General features: G+C 60.4%; 4 protein-coding genes across 5 annotated transcripts; 2 read left to right on the top strand and 2 right to left on the bottom strand.

The window, feature by feature from the left end:
- Nucleotides 1-213: 213 nt before the first annotated feature.
- Nucleotides 214-1418, top strand: ICAM4 (intercellular adhesion molecule 4 (Landsteiner-Wiener blood group)). Its single transcript, XM_020283939.2, has 3 exons — nt 214-607; nt 727-1029; nt 1210-1418. Exons 1-3 carry the CDS (start codon nt 214-216, stop codon nt 1401-1403), a joined length of 891 nt encoding a protein of 296 aa, XP_020139528.1. The 3' UTR covers nt 1404-1418.
- Nucleotides 1419-2846: 1428 nt separating this feature from the next.
- ICAM5 (intercellular adhesion molecule 5) lies at nt 2847-9377 on the top strand. Its single transcript, XM_012790666.3, has 11 exons — nt 2847-3020; nt 3952-4221; nt 4418-4738; nt 4963-5250; nt 5535-5789; nt 5926-6174; nt 6624-6869; nt 6957-7235; nt 7316-7555; nt 7950-8216; nt 8935-9377. The coding sequence occupies exons 1-11, from the start codon at nt 2939-2941 to the stop codon at nt 9207-9209; spliced, it is 2772 nt and encodes a 923-aa protein (XP_012646120.2). The 5' UTR covers nt 2847-2938; the 3' UTR covers nt 9210-9377.
- Nucleotides 9378-12989: 3612 nt separating this feature from the next.
- On the bottom strand, nt 12990-16009 carry ZGLP1 (zinc finger GATA like protein 1). The gene is made up of 5 exons (XM_012790372.2): nt 15864-16009; nt 14904-15269; nt 13997-14073; nt 13550-13643; nt 12990-13394 (listed from the first exon to the last, which is right to left on the bottom strand). Exons 1-5 carry the CDS (start codon nt 16007-16009, stop codon nt 13265-13267), a joined length of 813 nt encoding a protein of 270 aa, XP_012645826.1. The 3' UTR covers nt 12990-13264.
- A 369-nt stretch (nt 16010-16378) lies between these two features.
- FDX2 (ferredoxin 2) lies at nt 16379-20626 on the bottom strand. 2 transcript variants are annotated; one of them, XM_012790665.3, is made up of 5 exons: nt 20337-20528; nt 20195-20249; nt 19876-19982; nt 16998-17085; nt 16379-16810 (listed from the first exon to the last, which is right to left on the bottom strand). In XM_012790665.3, the coding sequence occupies exons 1-5, from the start codon at nt 20488-20490 to the stop codon at nt 16654-16656; spliced, it is 561 nt and encodes a 186-aa protein (XP_012646119.1). In that variant the 5' UTR covers nt 20491-20528; the 3' UTR covers nt 16379-16653. The 2 variants fall into 2 exon arrangements, with proteins under 2 accessions (XP_012646119.1, XP_075854477.1); XM_075998362.1 differs by lacking the exon at nt 16379-16810 and having other exon boundaries at nt 19812-19982; nt 20337-20626.
- Nucleotides 20627-20698: the final 72 nt, after the last annotated feature.

Here is a 20698-nt window from a genome sequence, read left to right as displayed (position 1 = left end):
TCCAGAAAAGGGCCATGCGCTCTGGCTCACGGCGGCGTCTGGAATCCCACTGCGGAGCCAAGGGGAGGGAGTATTTTTTGCAAAGCTCCGGAGCCCTCGAGGGCCTCCCCTCTCTCCCGGGGCGGGGTGGAGGAGGCGGCGCTGGGGGCCTTCTTATCTCGGGAGCCAGCTCCGGCTCTCTGGCGTGGGGCCCCTCAGTCCGGGCTCCCTGCCATGGGGTCTGTGTTCCCCCTGTCGCTGCTGCTTTTGTCAGCGGCCGCGTACTGGGGCAGCGGGACCGTACCGGGGCGCCGGGCTAGGCGGGCGCAAGGTCCCCGGGAAAGCCCTCCCGCGCCGTCGGGGACCTCGGCGTCATTCTGGGTGCGCATAAGCCCGCAGTCGGTGGCCGTGCGGCCGGGGGTCTCGGTGTGGCTCAACTGCAGCCACAGCTGCCCGCTGCCGCCCAACTCCAGCCTCCACACCCAGCTGCGGCGGGGCCCGACGCTCAGCGGCCCGGGTTGGGTATCTTACCAGCTGCTCGACGTGAGGGCCTGGAGCTCCGACGTGCGCTGCTTCGTCACCTGCGCGGGAGAAACGCGCGGGGCCACCGCCAGGATCGCCACCTACAGTGAGGGACAGGGCCCGGCCCGGCTGCGGGAGGGGGAGGGTCGGGAGGAGCGGGGCGGGGTGGACAGTCGGGCTAGGGGGCGCCCGAGGACCGTGCTCAGGGGCTCCCTCTTGCCTTAGAAGCGCCGCACAGCGTCGTGCTGGAGCCTCCCGTCTTAGAGGGTGGCATGTACACTCTGCGCTGTCACGTGACGCGCGTGTTCCCCGTGGGCTTCTTGGTGGTGACCCTGAGGTGCGGCGGCCGGGTCATCTATTCTGAAAGCCTGGAGCGCTTCACTGGCCTGGATCCGGCCAACGTGACGCTGACCCACGCGTTCCCCGCGGGACTCCGCGACTTCGGGCAGCCCGTGACCTGCCTCGCGTGCCTCAGTCTCGACGGGCTGGTGGTCGGCAGCAGCTCGGCACCCATTACGCTGACGCTCGGTGAGGCCCCCTTGCAATCCTCGGGACTTGGGGACCTGGTGGGGGCACGGGGGCGGGAGGGGCGGGGAGACAGGGTTATGTATGACCCCAGGAGGGGACACAGACAGACCAAGCGTGAGCTCCACGCGAGTCATCAGACCTCCACGTGCTCCGTCCCTAACTGTCACCTCCTGCTCCCAGCTTGGAGCCCGGCGTCCGAAGCCTTGGCCTTCACTTCCGTCGCAGTCCTTGTGGTCATACTTGTCGCCGTGGGGGCTGCCTACCTGCGCAGGTGCCTAGCGATGCGGTCTCGGCGTAGAGGGGGAGTTCTGTGCCGGCTGAGCGGGGGAAAAGAAGAATCTGGAACGATGCGGGGAACCCTCCCGGATCAATAAAGCCTTCCTCAGCCAGCCTTTGTCTCGAGGCCTCGGGCTCCCCATTGCTGCATCTCCTGGGGGGAAGTGTCTCCTGTTTAGGCCCCGCCGAAGTCACTTTCTCCAAGTTCCTTGTCTCCCTGAGGGCACCTGAGGTTTTCTCACTCAGGTCCCAAGTGGGGTCCGGGACGCCCGCTCCCGCACTCCCAGACGGTGTAGGGAAAACCTCTCCTGCTGGCATTATTCTGGCGGTGTAGACGGGCTAAGCAAGGACCCGGGAGGACCAGGGGCGGGAAGGGGCGAGGGGGCGGGTTCATGGTATGGCTTTTTCTGATTGGCTCTGCCGCTACCACGCAGCAGCTCTGATTGGTTGCTAAGTTTCCCGGCCTAACCCCACCTCCAGGTAAGACCTGGTGCTTCCCGGGAGATCAACCCGACCGTGCGGGTAGCCAGAGCTCACCATTAACGCCGGGGGTCAGGCCACACACGGGGGTCACATGGACATCTGGAGGGACTTGGATTCGCAGAAGAGGTGTCCATATAGTGACAGCGGGGAGGGGTAATCAGTCCACACGGAATGCCACAGACTTGCGTCCTGGCAATGTCCTTGTAGTTACCAGACCAGGTGGGCGGGTGCGGCGAGTGTCACAGCCCGGGGGCCTGAATGCGGGGTTGAAAGCGTCGCAGGCGGTCTTTCGGTCTCGCTCCGAGGCAGAATCCGGGCCCACACTGGGTGCCTAGCAGAGCCGGCGCGATCCAGGGCCCCGCCCGCCGGCGCGGAAGGCGGATTCGCGCTCACACACGCCGAGTAGACACGTGCCCGCTGCACGCTGGGTAAATACAGACCCGGAGCTGAGCCGATTCTGATTTGGACGCCCGCGAACGCTGCGCGCACGCACCCGTGTCCCCAACTCGCTGGCACTCTCGTCCCGCCCCCTCCGTCGCGTGCTGGGTGAGAGGGAGGGGGATTCGGGGTGTGGCTCCGCGGGGTCAAAAGGAGAAGCATCTCAGTGAGGGTGGCATCCTCACGCTCGCCGCTAGAACTGTCCTTTCTCCATCCGGTGCTTCCCAAACCTCTCCAAGCCCCAAATCAATCCCTGCCCTAAGGGGCGCTGGTAGGAGGAGCTAACGACGGGGGCGGAGCTCGGGATCCGGCTCATTATCATAGCATCCAAACCCGGGCTGGGGAGGGGGTTTGGGAAGGGCAACCCAGCATCCCCCGACCTCCGAGTCGCCGCTGAGGATGACGCGGGAGAGCGCGGCCGCCCCCGGAAGGCTCCGGGCGATCAGGCCGGCCGCCGCGTAGACCCTGGGGGTCGCTCGCTCCTGCCAGCCTGCCTTCGCCAAGGCCAGGAGCTCAGCGCACGCTCGCCTGCCGCCCCCCCGCCGCCTCTGCCGCCGCCCCCTCCTTGGAAACCAAGTTACCAACGTTAAACCAATCCCCGAGCGCAACTCTGCCTCCCCCACACCCCACCCGCCGCGCCGCGCCGCGCCGTCCTCGAGCCCAGCTCCTCGCTCGCGCTCCCCTCGCCTCCTGCGCTTCCCCCGCGGCGGCGATGCCAGGGCCTTCGCCAGGGCTGCGCCGGGCGCTCCTCGGCCTCTGGGCTGCCCTGGGCCTGGGGCTCCTCGGCCTCTCAGGTAAGAGCCCGCCCCGGCTCGGGATGGACAGGGCGGGGGCGGAGTTGCCGACCCGGGAAGCGGCCCTGTGCCCCTCCCGGCTCCGCCCTCGCCTCGCTCCCACGCTCCGTCCCCACCTCGAGCCGGGTCCCCTTCCGTCTCCCCCGCGCCCCCAACACACGCCGAGACCCAGCTTCCTGACTCCTCGCTCGCCCCTACCCCCTCGGAGACCCTGGGCGCTCTTCCGCGCCCAACCCTGCGCCCTGGAGACCCCGTGGCTCTCGTGTCCCCTCCCCGGGCACCTCCTCCCGCTCTGCTGTGCACCATGGTCCACGGACTGGCATCTTCCCCACTCGCGGTCCGCGAAGACTCCATCTCTCCAACTACCGTGACTCAGAGGCGCTGCTCCCGCTCCACCGGGAGCCCTGGCAACCGGCGACCCCGGCTGTTCCCGCGGTTCCTTCCTCCAGCCCAGCCCCTCGTCCTCTTTCCGTGTTCCCCACCCAGGTTCAGGGTCCTTCCTTATCCTTCACCCAGTTTCAAATCTCCTCTGCCCTCCCCCACCCTCACTCTCCTCCTCTCCCCGCAATGTGCCAGACCCGAGAACCCGTTGGTTCCCCCTCCCCCACCCGGGGTCCCCTTCTCCTGGCATTGCTGTGCGCATCGAAGACCCCATCTTTCCTCTCGTCTCCCCCTTCCCTCGTGCTTTCCCACCGCTTCATCGGCGCCTTGGAGACCAGGGCTCTCTGCTGCCACGTCCCAGAGACACCCTGGAGGTTTAGACTCTGGGAGCGCACGCCTCCAAACCCGAGGCCTGGGCAGGACGCGGGACTCCTGGGTTCTTTCCTGGCTGCGGCCTCCGCTTGTTCCCCGGGAACCCTTGACTCGGCGTAGGGGCGCTAAGATCTCAGGGGGCTGGCTCCCCAGGCTGAGCCCGCGTTTCCCTGGGCAGCGGTCGCGCAGGAGCCCTTCTGGGCGGACCTGCAGCCCCGCGTGGCGCTGGTGGAGCGCGGGGGCTCGCTGTGGCTGAATTGCAGCACTAACTGCCCTCGGCCGGAACGCGGTGGCCTGGAGACCTCGCTGCGCCGAAACGGGACCCAGAGGGGTTTGCGCTGGCTGGCGCGGCAGCTGGTGGACATCCGCGAGCCGGAGACCCAGCCCGTCTGCTTCTTCCGCTGCGCGCGGCGCACACTACAGGCGCGTGGGCTCATTCGCACTTTCCGTGAGTCTGGGCGGCCGCGCGCGTACTCCACTACCGTCCCTCCCTTCCAGGCCCCGCCCCTTGGGCCCCGGGTCCTCCCCGTCAGGCCCCCCCCTCTGGATCTCCGAGCCCTGCCGTCTGGGACCAGGCTTCCCTGAGTTCCACGCAAGTCCCCCTAAGCCTCGGCGCCCCAAGAGCCGCGGTTCCTCCCTTGCAGAGCGGCCGGATCGCGTAGAGCTGGTGCCACTGCCTGCGTGGCAGCCCGTGGGCGAGAACTTCACCCTGAGCTGTAGGGTCCCCGGCGCCGGGCCCCGTGGGAGCCTCACGCTGACCTTGCTGCGGGGCACCCAAGAGCTGATCCGCCGCAGCTTCGCCGGCGAGCCGCCCCGAGCGCGGGGCGCGGTGCTCACAGCCACCGTGCTGGCTCGGAGGGAGGACCACGGGGCCAATTTCTCGTGCCGCGCGGAGCTGGACCTGCGGCCACACGGCCTGGGGCTGTTTGAAAACACCTCGGCCCCCAGAGAGCTCCGAACCTTTTGTGAGTAGGTGTAGGGGGGACATGGGGACCAAGTGGAGTCGGGCGGGTTTTTAAAAAGTTTCGAGACAGGTACATCCGAACGCTAATCCTTCAACACTCACCGACTGTTTCCCTCTCTGTGCCTTGAGGGTGACAATACCATACAATAGTGCATATAAAGTGCTTAGTACGTATTGAGTGCTCAGCACAGAACTTCGCTCAAGCTCGGTGCTTCGACCCCCTAGCCCTGTCCCCGGACCCCCCGCGCCTCGCTGCTCCCCGGCTCTTGGAAGCAGGTTCTGAAAAGCCGGTGACCTGCGCCCTGGACGGACTCTTTCCGGCCCCAGAGGCCAGGGTATACCTCGCGCTGGGGGACCAGAGGCTGAGTCCCGATGTCACCCTGGAGGGAGACGCACTCATGGCCACTGCCACAGCCACAGCTAGCGCCGAGCAGGAGGGTGCCAAGCAGCTGGTCTGCAGTGTGACCCTCGGGGGCGAAAGCCGCGAGACCCGGGAGAACCTGACCATTTACAGTAAGAAGGTGGGGGGGAGGGGGCTGGAGGGGGAGACAACTGTGGCTCGGGGTGGGGCCAGAGGAACGCGAAGGCGGGGCGAAGAGTGGGCGGGGACTCAGTTCCGGAGCAGGCGTGGCCCGAGAGCCCCAGAGGGGCGGGGCAGACGGAGCACGGAGACCGAGCAGCTGGAGAGGCGGAGCCCGGGAGGCGGGGCGTGATGCTCGGTTAGGGCAAATAAGGGGCGGGCCTTGACCGTCGGGAGGGGCGTGGTCCGCGGACCCCAGCCAGTGCTCCGCCTCCAGGCTTCCCCGAGCCCCTCCTGACCCTGAGCGAGACCAGCGTCCCCGAGGGGAAGATGGTGACAGTAACCTGCGCAGCCGGAGCCCAAGCCCTGGTCACACTGGAGGGAATTCCAGCCGCGGTCCCGGGGCAGCCTGCCCAGCTACAGCTAAATGCCACCGACGACGACGACAGACGCGGATTCTTCTGCGCCGCCACGCTCGAGGTGGACGGCGAGACCCTGAGCAAGAACAGGAGCGCGGAGCTCCGCGTCCTATGTGAGTTGGTGTTAGCCCCTCGCCCCGCTCCTCGTGACCTCCAAGGACCTGCACGGTCCCTGGCCGTGTCGTCGAGGCAGGGCCATTCCTCACCGTCCACGTCTAGCCTCTCTGTATCCCACGCCCCTGCCCGCAGACGCCCCTCGGCTGGATGATTCGGACTGTCCCAGGAGCTGGACGTGGCCAGAGGGCCCAGAACAGACGCTGCGCTGCGAGGCCCGCGGAAACCCGGCGCCCTCGGTGCACTGCGTGCGGCGAGACGGCGGCGCCGTGCTGGCGTTGGGGCTGCTGGGTCCTGTCACTCGCGCGCTCGCCGGCAGTTACCGCTGCACAGCGGCCAATGTCCAGGGCCAGGCGGTCAAGGACGTGATGCTGACGGTGGAATGTGAGCGGGGGTGTGCAGGGACCAACTTCGCCTGGTTGAGGGTCTGGGAGTGGCTGGCCTAGGGTCTGAGACGCGCCTTTGGGCGGGATTTTGGGAAAGGGAAGGGATTGGTTACTGGGATTGGGAAACGATGTTGGCGAAGGATGGGGAGGAAAGAATGGGTGTGTCCGTAGGCTGGGGCGTGGCGCTTCGGCAGAGTCTTAGAAAGGTGGGCGGTCCAGGAAGTCTAACAATTCTTAGTCTGAGAACTGAGGAAGGGCTTTCGGGGCTCATGGATCCCCAAAACAGATGCATGACTACAGTAGCGCCACGCCCCCTGGGATCGGAGCCCCTGTGTAGACCAAAGCCTTCCCAACCCTTTGTAGCAGTCTGGGACACGAAAGTGGGTCTAGGGACATTAGACTTGTCCCCCAAACCCCAAAGCTAACAGAACACATTCCACTCTCCAGACGCGCCGGCGCTGGACAGCGTGGGCTGCCCCGAGCGCATTACTTGGCTGGAGGGGACAGAGGCCTCGCTGGTGTGTGTGGCGCACGGGGTCCCGCCGCCCAGCGTGAGCTGCGTGCGCTCTGGGGAGGCGGGGGCCGTCATGGAGGGGCTGCTGCGAGTGGCCCGGGAGCACGCGGGCACTTACCGCTGTGAAGCCACCAATGCCCGAGGCTCTGCCGCCAAAAATGTGATTGTTACGGTGGAATGTGAGTAGTGGCAGCACAAGGTCTGTCGGGACAACCCTGGCTGGACTTCCTGTCCCGTGTGTGAACTGCTCCAATCCTGCTCCCCAGATGGCCCCAGTTTTGAGGAGCTGAGCTGCCCCAGCAACTGGACGTGGGTGGAAGGAACCGGTCGACTGTTTCCCTGTGAGGTCGATGGCAAGCCAGAGCCCAGCGTGCAGTGCGTCGGCTCTGGGGGCGCCACTGAGGGGGTGCTGCTGCCGCTGGCACCCCCAGACCCTAGTCCCAGAGCCCCCGGCACCCCTGGCGATCTGGCCCCCGGTATCTACGTTTGCAACGCCACCAACCGGCACGGCTCCATGGTCAAAACCGTCGTCGTGAGCGCGGAGTGTGAGCGGGGCCGGGCGGGTGGGGTGCAGGGGTGCCCTCGGTCCCGGCCCCTCCCTCACGCCCCCATGTCTGCTTTGCAGCGCCACCGCAGATGGATGAGTCCACCTGCCCCAGTCACCAGACCTGGCTGGAGGGGGCTGAGGCTGCTGCGCTGGCCTGCAGTGCCCGGGGTCTCCCCTCCCCCGGAGTGCGCTGCTCCCGGGAGGGCGTGCCCTGGCCCGAGCGGCAGCGCGTGTCCCGAGGTGACGCGGGCACCTACAGCTGCGTGGCCACCAATGCGCACGGCACAGACTCCCGGATGGTCACCGTGGGCGTGGAATGTGAGTGAAGGCAGCATGGGATGGAAGGGACACAGTCTCTGGAAAAGTGACTTGCAGGGGTGGCAGAGCCCATGAGAGTTCAGGGCGTCTGTCCCAGTCCCATTCTGGGGGACAGGGAATCCCGACCTAAACTGTGGATAATGAAAAGTTTAGGCAACAGGACCGGCGTCCCTCTCAAATCCTGGATCAGCAGGACACCGGCCCGGGACTCCACCTCCTCCCATTCAACGAAGGGCGCCGAACTTTAGTCCCGACAGTAGCCCGTGGTGGGGGCAGGGGGCTCGCCTGCCCACCGGAGGAGGGGTGGTCACAGCCCTCTGTGGTGGCTGGACGAGGACACCTGGTCAGCCCTGGGCCGGCGCTAAGCCCCACCTCACCCCCTGTCCCCCTGCAGACCGGCCGGTGGTGGCAGAGCTGGCCGCCTCGCCTCCGGGGGGCGTGCGGCCAGGCGGGAACTTCACCTTGACCTGCCGCGCGGAGGCGTGGCCTCCAGCCCAGATCAGCTGGCGCGCGCCCCCGGGGGCCCTCAACCTCGGGCTGTCGAGCAACAACAGCACGCTGAGCGTGGCGGGTGCCATGGGAAGCCACGGCGGCGAGTACGAGTGCGCAGCCACCAACGCGCACGGGCGCCACGCGCGGCGCATTACGGTGCGCGTGGCCGGTAAGTGGCAGCTGGGGGCGGGGCGAAGGACCTGCAGGGGGGCGTGGCCTGGGTTTTGGGCGCCTGGGCTTCGGGCCCCTGACGTCGTCTATGCCTCCCTGTAAGTCCCCGTAGGTGAGACCAGAGCGGACCAGAGTAGAAATCAAGGGCACCTGACCGGGTGGCAGGTTGGGGGTGGGAGGTGGAATTCCAGGGGAGGGGACCTTTCAGGGTTGTCACTGCTGTGGGGAGGGACTTAATAATTTGGGGTGGGTTGTGCGTGGTGGAGACTGGACCCAACTTACTCTCCACTGTGTCGCTGGGGGGAGGAGGGGTTGGAGGGCCACCAAGAGCAGAAGACAGTAGGGGCGACTATGTCTCCTCCTCCCACTTCCTGTAGCTTCTAGAGCTGGGGTCTTTCTTGGGTAGACAGACTCTGACCTGATCCTGCCAACCCTCATCCTTTTGAGGGTGGGGAGAATTAACTTGTCACCAAGGGGCTGGCTGGTCACGGGCTTATGTCCCCATGGGGCTGACGTGCGGTGTAAATTAGGTCTGGGGTCGCCCAGCGCTGGGAGTGGCCTTATTAAATGGGGTCTCTCCTTTCTCCCAAGGCCAGATTGTGAGTTCCTTGGGGCGTAAGGACTGACCTCGTGCCTGTGGGGAGGGGACAGCCGTGGCAGGGATTGGGGGAGCCCCCCAAGCTTGGCCACCCTCCGTGAGGGTCTCCACCCCTCAGGTCCGTGGCTGTGGGTCGCCCTGGGCAGCGCGGCGGGGGGCGCGGCGCTGCTGGCCGCGGGGGCCGGCCTGGCCTTCTACGTGCAGTCCACCGCCTGCAAGAAGGGCGAGTACAACGTGCAGGAGGCCGAGAGCTCGGGCGAGGCCGTGTGTCTCAACGGCGCGGGCGGCGGCGCCGGCGGGGGCGCGGGCGCGGAAGGTGGACCGGAGGCGGGGGACACAGCTGAGTCCCCTGCCGGGGGCGAGGTCTTCGCCATCCAGCTGACCTCCACGTGAGCCCGGTCCCCTCTCCCCGCGGGCCGGGGGACGCCCCCCCAGATGCGCACAGGGGGGCTTGTTTATTGGTCTATTTATGTATTTATTTATTCATGTATTTATTTATTCAACTCCAGGGGCGGCAACCCCATTTTCTACCCATCTCCCCCATAAAGTTTTTATAAAGGACTCTGGGTCTCTGCTTCTGTGTCTGCCGAGTGAAACAAGCCCAAGATTCAAATCCCGACTTTGCCATGCGTGCAAAAAACTTTCTTTACAATTTGGGAGCCTGCTGTGCCTCAGACACCATCCAAGGCATCTTTTCGAGGTGTGACCTGGAGCTTGTCCTCCATTCCTGCCCTGTTTCCTGCTCTTATGAGCCCTTGGGCAGGGGTGGGGACCTTACTCCTTCCTTCTCCTCCCAGCGGCTTATCTCTTCCGCCCAGCACTGCCCTCTGCTCCGGGTCACTCTGGGAGGTGGGAGCTAGGTGCTTCCCCGGGCCTGGTTACTTACCGGCAGGGCCAAAGGCAAGGCCACCTTGCCAGGATGGGCGGCCCCCTTCCGCCTCGCCCCTGCGCTGAGACCTCACCAGCTATGAGTGTCAGCCCTCAGGATGTCTCTCCTGCTGAAGGGTGCGCCCCTGCCCCAGCCCTCCATGCCTCCTCCATCCTGTGTGCACCCACAGTGCCTCAGTTTACCCCCAAGTGCCTTTTCACTGGGCGCATCATGACTCAGAACAGACACACGCGATCGGAGCTGCAACCCCCGCTGCGTATCACTATCACCCGTGCGCTCACCCCCAACTGCATAAGGTGGGACAGCTGGGCCTCCTCCCCGCAGCCTCAGAAGCAGGAACACGGGGCCCTGGAACAGGAAGCCACCCTGGGCCGCCGAGCGCCATTGGCTGCCCCGTGCAAACACTGCATGAGCAAGGATGAGACGAGGAGGAAACAGCACGAGACGGCAAGCCAGTGCCGGGGGCCGCGTGCCAGGTACAAAAGGCACAGCGAGGAGCAGCCCCTGTCACCCCCTTAGTCATCTCTCTCCACTCCCACTGGTCTCTTCGAGGTTTCTGGAAGCCCACAGAACCCTGCTTGCTACGGGGCCTTTCCTCTTGCTCTTCCTTCTGCCTGGGTGTCTTCAGCTCCAATAGTCCCAAGCCGGTCCCTAACCCTCAGGTCTGTGCAAGTGTCACCCCCTAGGGGAAGCCTTCACTGAGCCCCATAGCTAAGGTAGCCCCCCAACTTTGTATTTTTTTGAGACAGGGTCTCCCTCTGTCTGTCACCCAGGCTAGAGTGCAGTGGCACAATCATAGCTCACTGCAGCCTCGAACTCCTGGGCTCCAGCCATCCTCCTGCCTCAGCCTCCCGAGTAGCTGGGACTACAGGCGTGTGGACTAGAGCCACCACACCTGCCTAATTTTTCTATTTTTTTTTTTTTTTTTTTTTTGTAGAGATGGGGTTACCGTCTTGCTCAGGCTGGGGATTATAACTTAAGATCTGATTAGACGTTTAATTGAATATTTTACTGTCTCCCTAGAGCACTGGCCACCCTGAAGCAGGGATTTGTGTTCCAGTCCCTGCTGAGTGTCCCCATCGGAGCTTGGCACACCTTGTGGCTCAACAAATGTTGAATTAATAGGTAAAAGCATGGCCGGGCGCAGTGGCTCACGCCTGTAATTCCTAGCACTCTGGGAGGCCAAGGCGGATGGATTGCTCGAGGTCAGGAGTTCAAAACCAGCCTGAGCGAGACCCCGTCTCTACTAAAAATAGAAAGAAATTAATTGACTAACTAAAAATATATATTGAAAAAATAAGCCGGGCATGGTGGCGCATGCCTGTAGTCCCAGCTACTCGGGAGGCTGAGGCAGGAGGATCGCTTGAGCCCAGGAGTTTCAGGTTGCTGTGAGCTAGGCTGATGCCACGGCACTCACTCTAGCCTGGGCAACAAAGTGAGATGCTATCTCCAAAAAAAAAAAAAAAAATAGGTAAAAGCAGCCTTGAGTTTGCAGTCACGCAGTTTGAGACCTTCATGTGTTCAAGGTATATCACCAAGAATTTCTCTACGCGGGACACTGGGGAGCCCTTTCATGCACACAGATGTGGTGACTCAGGCCTGAGAAGTCACTGTCTAGTGGGGCAGATGGGCCAGACCAAGAATTGAAAAATCTAGTAGCTTCTGAGCCGAGCATGGTGGCCCATGCCTGTAGTCCCAGCTACTCAGGAGGCTGAGGCAAGAGGATTGCTGGAGCCCAGGAGTTTGAGATCAGCCTGAGCAACATAGTGAGACTCTATCTCTTAAAAAAAAAAAAAAAGGAAAAGAAAATTCTAGTAGGTTCTAAGAAGGTGAAGACCAGCAAGGAGCTGGACAAGAGGCTGACATGAGGTGGGAGAGGGTGTCTATTTGAGACTGGGTAGTCAAGGAAGGCTTCTTTATTTTTTATTATTTTTTTTTATTTATTATTTTTTTTGAGACAAGAGTCTCACTTTGTTGCTCAGGCTAGAGTGAGTGCTGTGGCATCAGCCTAGCTCACAGCAACTTCAAACTCCTGGGCTCAAGCGATCCTCCTGCCTCAGCCTCCCGAGTAGCTGGGACTACAGGCATGTGCCACCATCCCCGGCCAATTTTTTCTATATATATTAGTTGGCCAATTAATTTCTTTCTATTTATAGTAGAGACGGGGTCTTGCTCTTGCTCAGGCTGGTTTCGAACTCCTGACCTCGAGCAATCTGCCTGTCTCGGCCTCCCAGAGTGCTAGGATTACATGCGTGAGCCATCGCGCCTGGCCAAGGAAGGCTTCTTTGAAGAGGTGATGGGGCTGAACCTCTCCAAGTGACAAGAATGTGGCAGCCCCAGGGAGATGTGGAGGGAGGGTGTTCCAGGGGAGAACGGGTGAGACCAAATGATTCAGGGATCTGACAACTGGAAGATCTAGACCCCAGCCCTGTTCCTACAGGGCCACCCAGGAGGGACAAGGAGGGTCTCACTGGCCTTGTGCTCATAGCAGGGACAATCCCACCCTGTTTCATCCCAGCCATTCTGGACTCTCCCTTGGAGTGAGCGCTGGGGACCCGGGTGGCCCACTTGCCCAGGGCCAGCCTCTCATACGTAGCTTTTGGCTTCAGGCTTCGGGGAGAGGGGACATCCTTTGGCTGGGTTAGAGAGATCTGGAAAGCAGCCAGGGGACACGGCAGGGCTGGCATGTGTAAGGACTCAGACAGGGTGACAGGCTGGGGTGTAGCTGACTGATGAAGGGCCCCCTGGGGTGTGTACCTCTGTTATGCATGTGTGTCATCTACATGTTTCGTGTGTCAGTTGACATGTATCTGTCAATGCTCGTATGTGTCAACGCTTGTGGCTTTTGGTCTTGTGAGTGATCTGTGTTTGTCTCCACGTGTGTCTGTGGATATGTGTGTCATTAGCATGCATGCCTGTCGGCACACACGTGTCTGTCTTATGTGTCTTTCTATGTGTGCTGTCTGTCTCCGTGCGTGGTGGCTGTTTTCCCGGATGGGACATTGTGGCGAGTGTGGCTAATTTTGTGTGTCAGACTACATGACTTGTACAATGTCATGTGCAAGTGTCGTTGTACATGTACACATATGTGTATACATTGTACATGTACATGTGTACATTGTACTTGTACACATGACTGTGTCCCTGCGTGTGTCCGTGCACGCCCCTCTCAGCAATGCGAAAACACCCACCCCACTGTCCCAGGCTGGCAGACGGTCACACGAGGGGGGATCCCCAAATCACACCGCTCTGTCTCTCTGAGTAGCTGTTTTATTGTTCTTGCGAGTAACAATAGACCCGTCACAACCAACCTTGTTTCCTGAGCAGGACTGGAGAAGGGACTCAGCAGGGGGACAGGGGACCCCCTGAGACAGGCCCTGGGGCCAGGGTCTTTGCCCTGGGAATCCCTGAATGGGGACACAGGGCAGGCTGGCTCTTAATCCACTCGTCCTAGGAGAGCTTCTGTCCATTCTCCTCCTGGGGAAACTGAGGCAGAACTGGCTCACAGCTTTTTTTTTTTTTTTTTGCTCCAGATGAGGAATCAGTGAAGGCTCAGGGCTTAATCTGCCTGAGCTGGGCTTTGGTGGGGGTCCAGGGCCACCCCGCATCTGCCGCACAACCTCCCGGGCTGGACGCTCTTCCTGGGCACCAGCCAGCAGCCAGAGCAGCGGATGCCGTACTTCTTGTACCTGGGGTGGGGTGGGGGTACAAGAAACCACCCTTCAGGACGCAGCGGGGGCCCAGAAACCGCCGCTAGGAAATCACTTTCCCCAAGAGCTGCATGTTGATGGACTGAGTTGGGGACCCCCCCCCCCGTCCCGATTCCCTCCTGCATTCTGAGCACCTGATACCGCAGGCGTTGCAGAGAGGGGTCCCATCTTCCGCATCTCTCCAGAGTGGAGTCGTCTGGGTCCTGCAGGAGGCACAGCACCGGGGCCCTGAAGGGTCGGGTGGCAAAGGGCAGGGGTCAGAGGCCAAGCATGTGAGCCAGAAGGGCTGGTATCTTGTGGGGGGTCTGTGTGAAGGCCCCACCTGGCTCTGGGCCAGCCCTGGGGTGTCGCCAGATCTGAGAGAGAGTGGTAGCCAGGAAGGGAGACAGATGGCACTGCTCGGCAGGGGAGGAAGCTGGGGGTGGGGTGACTCAGCCCGAGTGCCGGGGGACACTGCGACTCCCCCTGGAAGGGTCTAAATGGGGAAGCGGGATGGGGAAGGGGGGCAGGGAGGAAGACAGGGAAGATGGGAAATTGGCACCCCCCCACATATTTCTAGGTGTCAAGTCTTCAGGACTCACCCAAGGCCTCGCTGCCTGCAGGGTGGGCCTCCAGACCCCCGGAGGGGGGCCCCTGAGAACGGCTGTTACAGACCAAGCTAGGGGGTAGACAAGGCGTTAGCATTAGGGGGTCTGTATCTTGTCCCCGACAGCACCCCCAAAATGCAGATTTACTGTCAAGACATCAGGCACCTCCGGAGGAAGAGTCTGATGCTGAAAGGCCTGGCTTTGCCCCTCATTCATAACAACAACAACAATAATAATAATTGATATTATTTTAACAAGTAGTAAGCCTGGGGCCAGCCTTGCCAGGTTCAAATCCCAGTTGTCAGCCAGCACCGGTGGCTCATGCCGGTAATCCCAGCACTTTGGGAGGCTGAGCGGGGGAGGATCACTTCAGGCCAGGAGTTTGAGACCAGCCTGGGCAATATAGTGGGACCCCATCTCTAGCAAACAAACAAAAATCCAAAACGAAAAATCAAATCCCAGTTCACCCACATTCTTGCTGTGTAACCCTGGGCAAGTTATTTCTCTCTCTCTGCCTTAATTTTCTCACCTGTAAAATGGGCTTCCCAAGGCTTCAGTGAGCCCATACATATCAAGTGCTGCCTGTTACCTCTTATTGCTGTTGTTCTCATAACTATTAGCATTATTGGGGAAAATAACAGCAGCCCTTGGTAGGGTCTGGCCTGACACTTAGAGGAGACCAGGTCTCGCACTGGAAGGTGACACCCCAGCGGTGGCAGGGCTGGATCGTGCATGAGCCCGAGGTCTCGCTCTATCAGACTGGGCCTTGTGTAATGTGCGGTTGGTGTGCGAGCCCATGAGCTGACGCCTGGGAGCACCTGTCCCCAGGCCTCTGGCCGCCACCCTGGGTGTTCTCCTTGTTACTGGTATAAAGGGTGCCCTGGCTCCAGCTGGCTCCTACCTGTATGTGGGGACAATCTGCAGGCTGGAATCTGGCTTTATCTGAAACTTCAGCGTCACCCCCTGGAACCTGGGGTCCACTTTCTCGGCACCCTGGCGGGGGTTTGGCTGCTTCCGGGACCTCCTCTTGGGTGGGGCCTGGGGAGTCCCTGTGGGGTCCAGGCTGTGGCACTTCTTGCTGATCTGGGTCTGCATAGTCTTCGAATCCCTGTCCAGAGGTAGGGGGCCCGGAGTCCCCAGGGACATCGGCTCCCAGCAGGGTCCCAGGGCCTGGGTGTTGTGGGCAGGGGGCTGGGCCAGCTCCTCTGCTGTCACTTGGAGGAAGTGCAGGGCGGAGACGGAGTCCTGGCATGCAGGCCAGAGGGACCTGCGGACAAGAGGCAGTGGGGTCACCCAGTTCCCTGGGGTGTTCCAACCTGTGACTGCTCCTTGCTAGCTGTGTGGCCTCGCGGAGGCTACTTGCCCATCTGGGCCAAGAATTACTCCTAACGCTGCGTTGAGGTTTAAAAGTTGCAAAGTAATTGCAAACACCACGTGCCTACTGTGTGCGCCCGGCACCATTCTCAACCCTCCACATCAGTCAACCACGTCATCCACCCAGTAGCTGACCCTGGAAAGGACCCCCCAGGGGACCACGTCAAGATCTGATTTGCTGTGATCTGGTTTGCTGTGATGATCACGATGATTTTTGTCATTATTGGTTTCCCCTCCCTAACCCCTGGATGAACCCTTGCTGGTGCCTACAGGGGCCTCAGAGGCGTGGAATTGCCCGGCCTCTGATCCCTGGATGACCCCAAGTGTCCCTAGGGACCAGAACCTCTTCTTTTGTTAAGTACTAGTAACTAACATTGCCACCCTGGAGGACCCCAGGAACCAGAGGTCGTGACCCCTTGACCACCGGGTCAGGTGGCGTCAGGGGGGTGTGCCTGGCGTGGGGAGGAGGGAGCCTGGCCTTACGCACCTCCCACTGAGGCTGAAGCATTCTGGGGTCCTCCGCTCCTGCGGGGTGGCGGATCCTGGGGGCGGCTCCGGGTCCAGACAGGGCGGCGCCAGTAGCTCTGGTGGCATCAGGCAGTCGGAGCAGTCCCGGGCTGGCTCAGCTTCCATCACGCCGCAGCCCAGCCCACCCCCCTTCCCAATTTCACCTGGCCCGGGACCCGCCCCCGCTGGGCCCACCAATGCGCCCCACCTGCGAGGGCGGGACCGGCAGGGCGGGGCGCTTCCGGCTGGGGGTGCAATGAGCCCCACCTGGACAGGACGGGCCAGCACGATGAGACAAGGATCAGAGGTTCAGCTTCGGCGGCTCCATCCCCCCAAATCCCTCCGCAGCTGCAGGGGCGGGGCCTCGCACCAGGCCTCAGCACGCTAACTGGCCGTCCCTGGCCAGCACTGATGGTGGCCGGGAAGGGGGGTCCCCAGTATATGCAGTTGTAGACCCGGGACCTGCCCCTCACAAGGACACTAAGCATACGGAAGGTCTGTGAGACAGTTTTATTGCAGCTCTGATTTCAGTCCGCCCCTCCTGGCACCCCAATTCTCAGGGGTTGGGGGAGGCCGCCCCAGTAGCGGTCCTATCCCCACCAGAGCCTGGCCGGGCGGTGGGATCTCTCCCAAGCAGGGGCTGTGGCCTTCTCGGGGGGCTTCCTGCTTCTCTCCGGCCTCTCAGTGCTCTGGGCTGGGCTGGCAACTCGACTGTTCCTTCAGTCCTCACTCTGGCGCCATGGCGGTCCAGGCCTGTCCAGCTGCCCGCGTCAGTGGGGCTTGGGGACGTGGCCGTCCACGTAGAAGTTCCTGGTGATCTTGGGCAGGGTGAATTCCGCCCCTTCCAGCTCTGGTGTCAGCATGATCTGGCAGCCCAACCGGGAGTTCTCCTGCAGGAGGGGGGCCATGTCCAGCATGTCATCTTCCCTGCGGTGATAAGGGCAGTGGTTAGGCTGGCTCGGCTGCAGGGCAGATGGGGGCCCGTGGGGAGCGGTCAGATGGGCAGCTCCCCTTCCAGAAGCTGGAGGGGGGCCCTCCCCCATTGCCCAGGGGCATCTCTGGACCCCTGGAACCACAGGCTTGGTGGCCACGCCTGCAGCTGGGAGGGGCTCACCTCTCCTCAGGAGGCGGCAGCAGGTCCAGGTGGTTCTCGCTCACGTACACATGGCAGGTGGAGCACGCTAGGGAGGCCTCGCAGGCCCCTGTGGGCAGGAAGTGAGGGGTCCGGTCAGGAGGAGAAGCCTTGTTTTACCACACGCCTCATCTGTCCCTCTGGGGGGCCTGCACACCCTCCACCCTGTCATTTACCCAGCTAGCTGTTCCCAAGTCTTACTCTGTCAGAGTCTCACTGTCACCCCAGGTAGAGTGCAGTGGCGTCAGCCTAGCTCACAGCAACCTCAAATTCCTGTGCTCAATTGATCCTCCTGCCTCAGCCTCCCGAGTAGCTGGGACTACAGGCATTCGCCACATGCATGCTCAGCTAATTTTTTCTGTTTTTAGTAGAGATGGGGTCTTGCTCTTGCTCAGGCTGGTCTCAAACTCCTGACCTCAACCGATCCTCCCGCCTCGGCCTCCCAGAATGCTAGGATTACAGGCATGAGCCACCACGCCTGGCCTAAACAGTTTAATCTTCACAGCAATTCAGTGGGATAGGAACTAAATCATCCTATTTTACAGATGAGGAAACAAGGGTCCAGAGGAAACAAGGGCCCAGAGAGGCTAAGTATCTTACTCAGGGTCACACGGCTGGTAGGAGGCAAATGTGAACACAGACCACCTGCTTCTAAAACTCATGTTCCGGCCGGGCGTGGTGGCTCACGCCTGTAATCCTAGCTCTCTGGGAGGCCAAGGCAGGCGGATTGCTCGAGGTCAGGAGTTTAAAACCTGCCTGAGCAAGAGCAAGACCCCGTCTCTACTATAAATAGAAAGAAATTAATTGGCCAACTAATATATATAGAAAAAATTAGCCGGGCATGGTGGCGCATGCCTGTAGTCCCAGCTACTCGGGAGGCTGAGGCAGGAGGATCGCTTGAGCCCAGGAGTTTGAGGTTGCTGTGAGCTAGGCTGACGCCACGGCACTCACTCTAGCCTGGACAACAAAGCGAGACTCTGTCTCAATAAATAAATAAATAAACAAACAAACAAATAAATAAATAAATAAAATAAAACTCATGTTCCAATCTCTGTCCCAGATGCTGGCCAATGGATTCCACGACAGAACTTGAGGAAAGGCTACCATGAGCCCCCAACATCTCTGCCCCCTTTAATGATTAAATCAGGTTCCCTATTATAGTCACCCCCCCAAAAAAAAATGAACCCTGTACATTTTCCTTCTGACCACCCTTCCCAGTTGCTCATGACATAATTATATGTTTAGTCCTGGGGGTCTGTCCTTATTAGGCTGAAATTGGTGTGAGATGACAGAGGCCGTATCTGTTTTGTGCACTGTTGCCTGACACACAGTAGGTATTCAGTGTTCATAGAAGAGCAGCACAGATTAGTGGCTAAAACGGGCTGGGCTGAAATCTAGTTTTGTCACCTACTCATATCCTGGAGATCACTTTCCTCACCTATAAAAGGGAATAACAGGCCGGGCGCGGTGGCTCAAGCCTGTAATCCTAGCTCTCTGGGAGGCCGAGGTGGGCGGATTGCTCGAGGTCAGGAGTTCGAAACCAGCCTGAGCAAGAGTGAGACCCCCGTCTCTACTATAAATAGAAAGAAATTAATTGGACAACTAATATAGAAAAAAAAAAATTAGCCGGGCATGGTGGCACATGCCTGTAGTCCCAGCTACTCGGGAGGCTGAGGCAGGAGGATTGCTTGAGCCAGGAGTTTGAGGTTGCTGTGAGCCAGGCTGATGCCACGGCACTCACTCTAGCCTGGGCAACAAAGTGAGACTCTGTCTCAAAAAAAAAAAAAAAAAAAAAAAAAAAAGGGAATAACAGCCTCCCCTCCCATATAAAGTTGTCATGAAGATTCAATCAATTAATATGTATCAACAAGCCTAAAGTGATTTCTGCTATTATTGTCTTTCCCTTAACAAATACTGTTAAAATCAGTATAAGAACCACAATAGGCCGGTCGCGGCGGCTCACGCCTGTAATCCTAGCTCTTGGGAGGCCGAGGCGGGCGGATTGCCCGAGGTCAGGAGTTCAAAACCAGCCTGAGCAAGAGCGAGACCCCGTCTCTACTATAAATAGAAAGAAATTAATTGGCCAACTGATATATATATAAAAAATTAGCCGGGCATGGTGGCGCATGCCTGTAGTCCCAGCTACTCGGGAGGCTGAGGCAGGAGGATCGCTTGAGCCCAGGAGTTTGAGGTTGCTGTGAGCTAGGCTGACGCCACGGCACTCACTGTAGCCTGGACAACAAAGCGAGACTCTGTCTCAAAAAAAAAAAAAAAAAAAAAAAAAAGAACCACAATAGACAACAGATAAGTGTGAACAAGGAGAATGAGTGTCTTTGATCTCATTGGGGGACAGGTGACAAAGAAGGAAATGAAACTTTGAGAAGTGCTACCTGTCATACCATATCACACTGTTATGATACAGTGACTAGAGCACGGGGACTTTCGCTGGGCTGAGGGGGTGGGATTGTTAGGGAGACGACATTTACATTGAGATCTGAGGATGAGGAGGAACCAGAATGTTTGTTTGGAAAGGACTTCAGACAGAGGGAACAGCCCATGCAAAGGCCCTGAGGCAGGAATGAGTTTAGCTGTTTGAGGAACAGCAAGAAAGCCAGTGTGGCTAGAATAGGGGGAGGAAGAGAGAAGAGAACACAAGCTCCCAGAAGGCAGGAGTTCTACTGGCCTCTAATAAATAAATTAAGAGCTAGGCAAGGAATGGGGCCACAGTGTTAAGTCTGAATTTTAGTCCATATTTTGTAAGAAGTCATGGGTGGGTTAAGTAGTGGAGAGACATACCTGATTTGGGTGTTTTTGAACGAATGGATAAGGACCTCCTCAATTCCCTGTGCCGGGCTCCTACCTTCCAGGTCCACCCCGTGGCGCTGGGCCAGGTGGAGAACATTGTCCCCGACTCTGCCGCTCACTGGGATCCGCTGGCCTGACCGGTCTACGAACACCACATTCACTCTGGGGACAGACAGAAGTGCGAATGCTGAAGTGGACGATGGGCTCAGGGGCCTGGATCGAATCTATGGTTAGGAAGTTGGGGTTGAGGTTTGACGGACAGGGACTCAATAGAGCGAGGCAGAACAGAGACCTAGGGACGAAGCTTCAGGGCCAACGGGGGACCAGAGGAACCTTGTGGGACGAAAAATGGGGAACTTGCCCTCTGCACTCACACGTCCCCAGGCCGCTCAGGGCCGCTGGCCTCCACCTCTCCCGACTGGCGCGAGCCTGGAAAACACGGTTGGGTGAGCGGCTGCACCCCACCCAGCCGGCGTCCGACGCGTTAACGCTGCCCATCCTGGGCGTCCCAGGTACCTGTTTCCTGGAATTTTCTGGTTATTGCCGGCGCTGTCGCCTCCCCAGACCCCGAACAGCCCCCAGGCCTGCTCCACCAGGTGCCCCTGGCAGCCCGCAGCAGAACCTTCGCATTCACGCCTCCTCGGGCCATGGAGGCGGCCATGACAGGCATCACGTGATCCGGCAACTGAGCATGCGCTCTGCCGGACAGGCGTGCAAAGGGCCCGTAATTACCGGAATATTAGCGCCAAGCGTTTTGGGGCCCGAGGCAGTAAGAGGCCCATGTGAGGGCTTACTAGGGTGGGAAGGTGCAGGGCAGGATCCGGCGCACAGAAACCTGCTGGGGTGTCCCGGACCTCCCACCCAGGCCCACTGTTGTC

This window comes from Microcebus murinus, chromosome 27, assembly GCF_040939455.1.
Source record: "Microcebus murinus isolate Inina chromosome 27, M.murinus_Inina_mat1.0, whole genome shotgun sequence".
In the NCBI taxonomy this organism is placed as follows: Eukaryota; Metazoa; Chordata; class Mammalia; order Primates; family Cheirogaleidae; genus Microcebus; species Microcebus murinus.
Note: the sequence above shows the minus strand (reverse complement) of the source record. Positions and strands in the feature narration are given on the sequence as shown.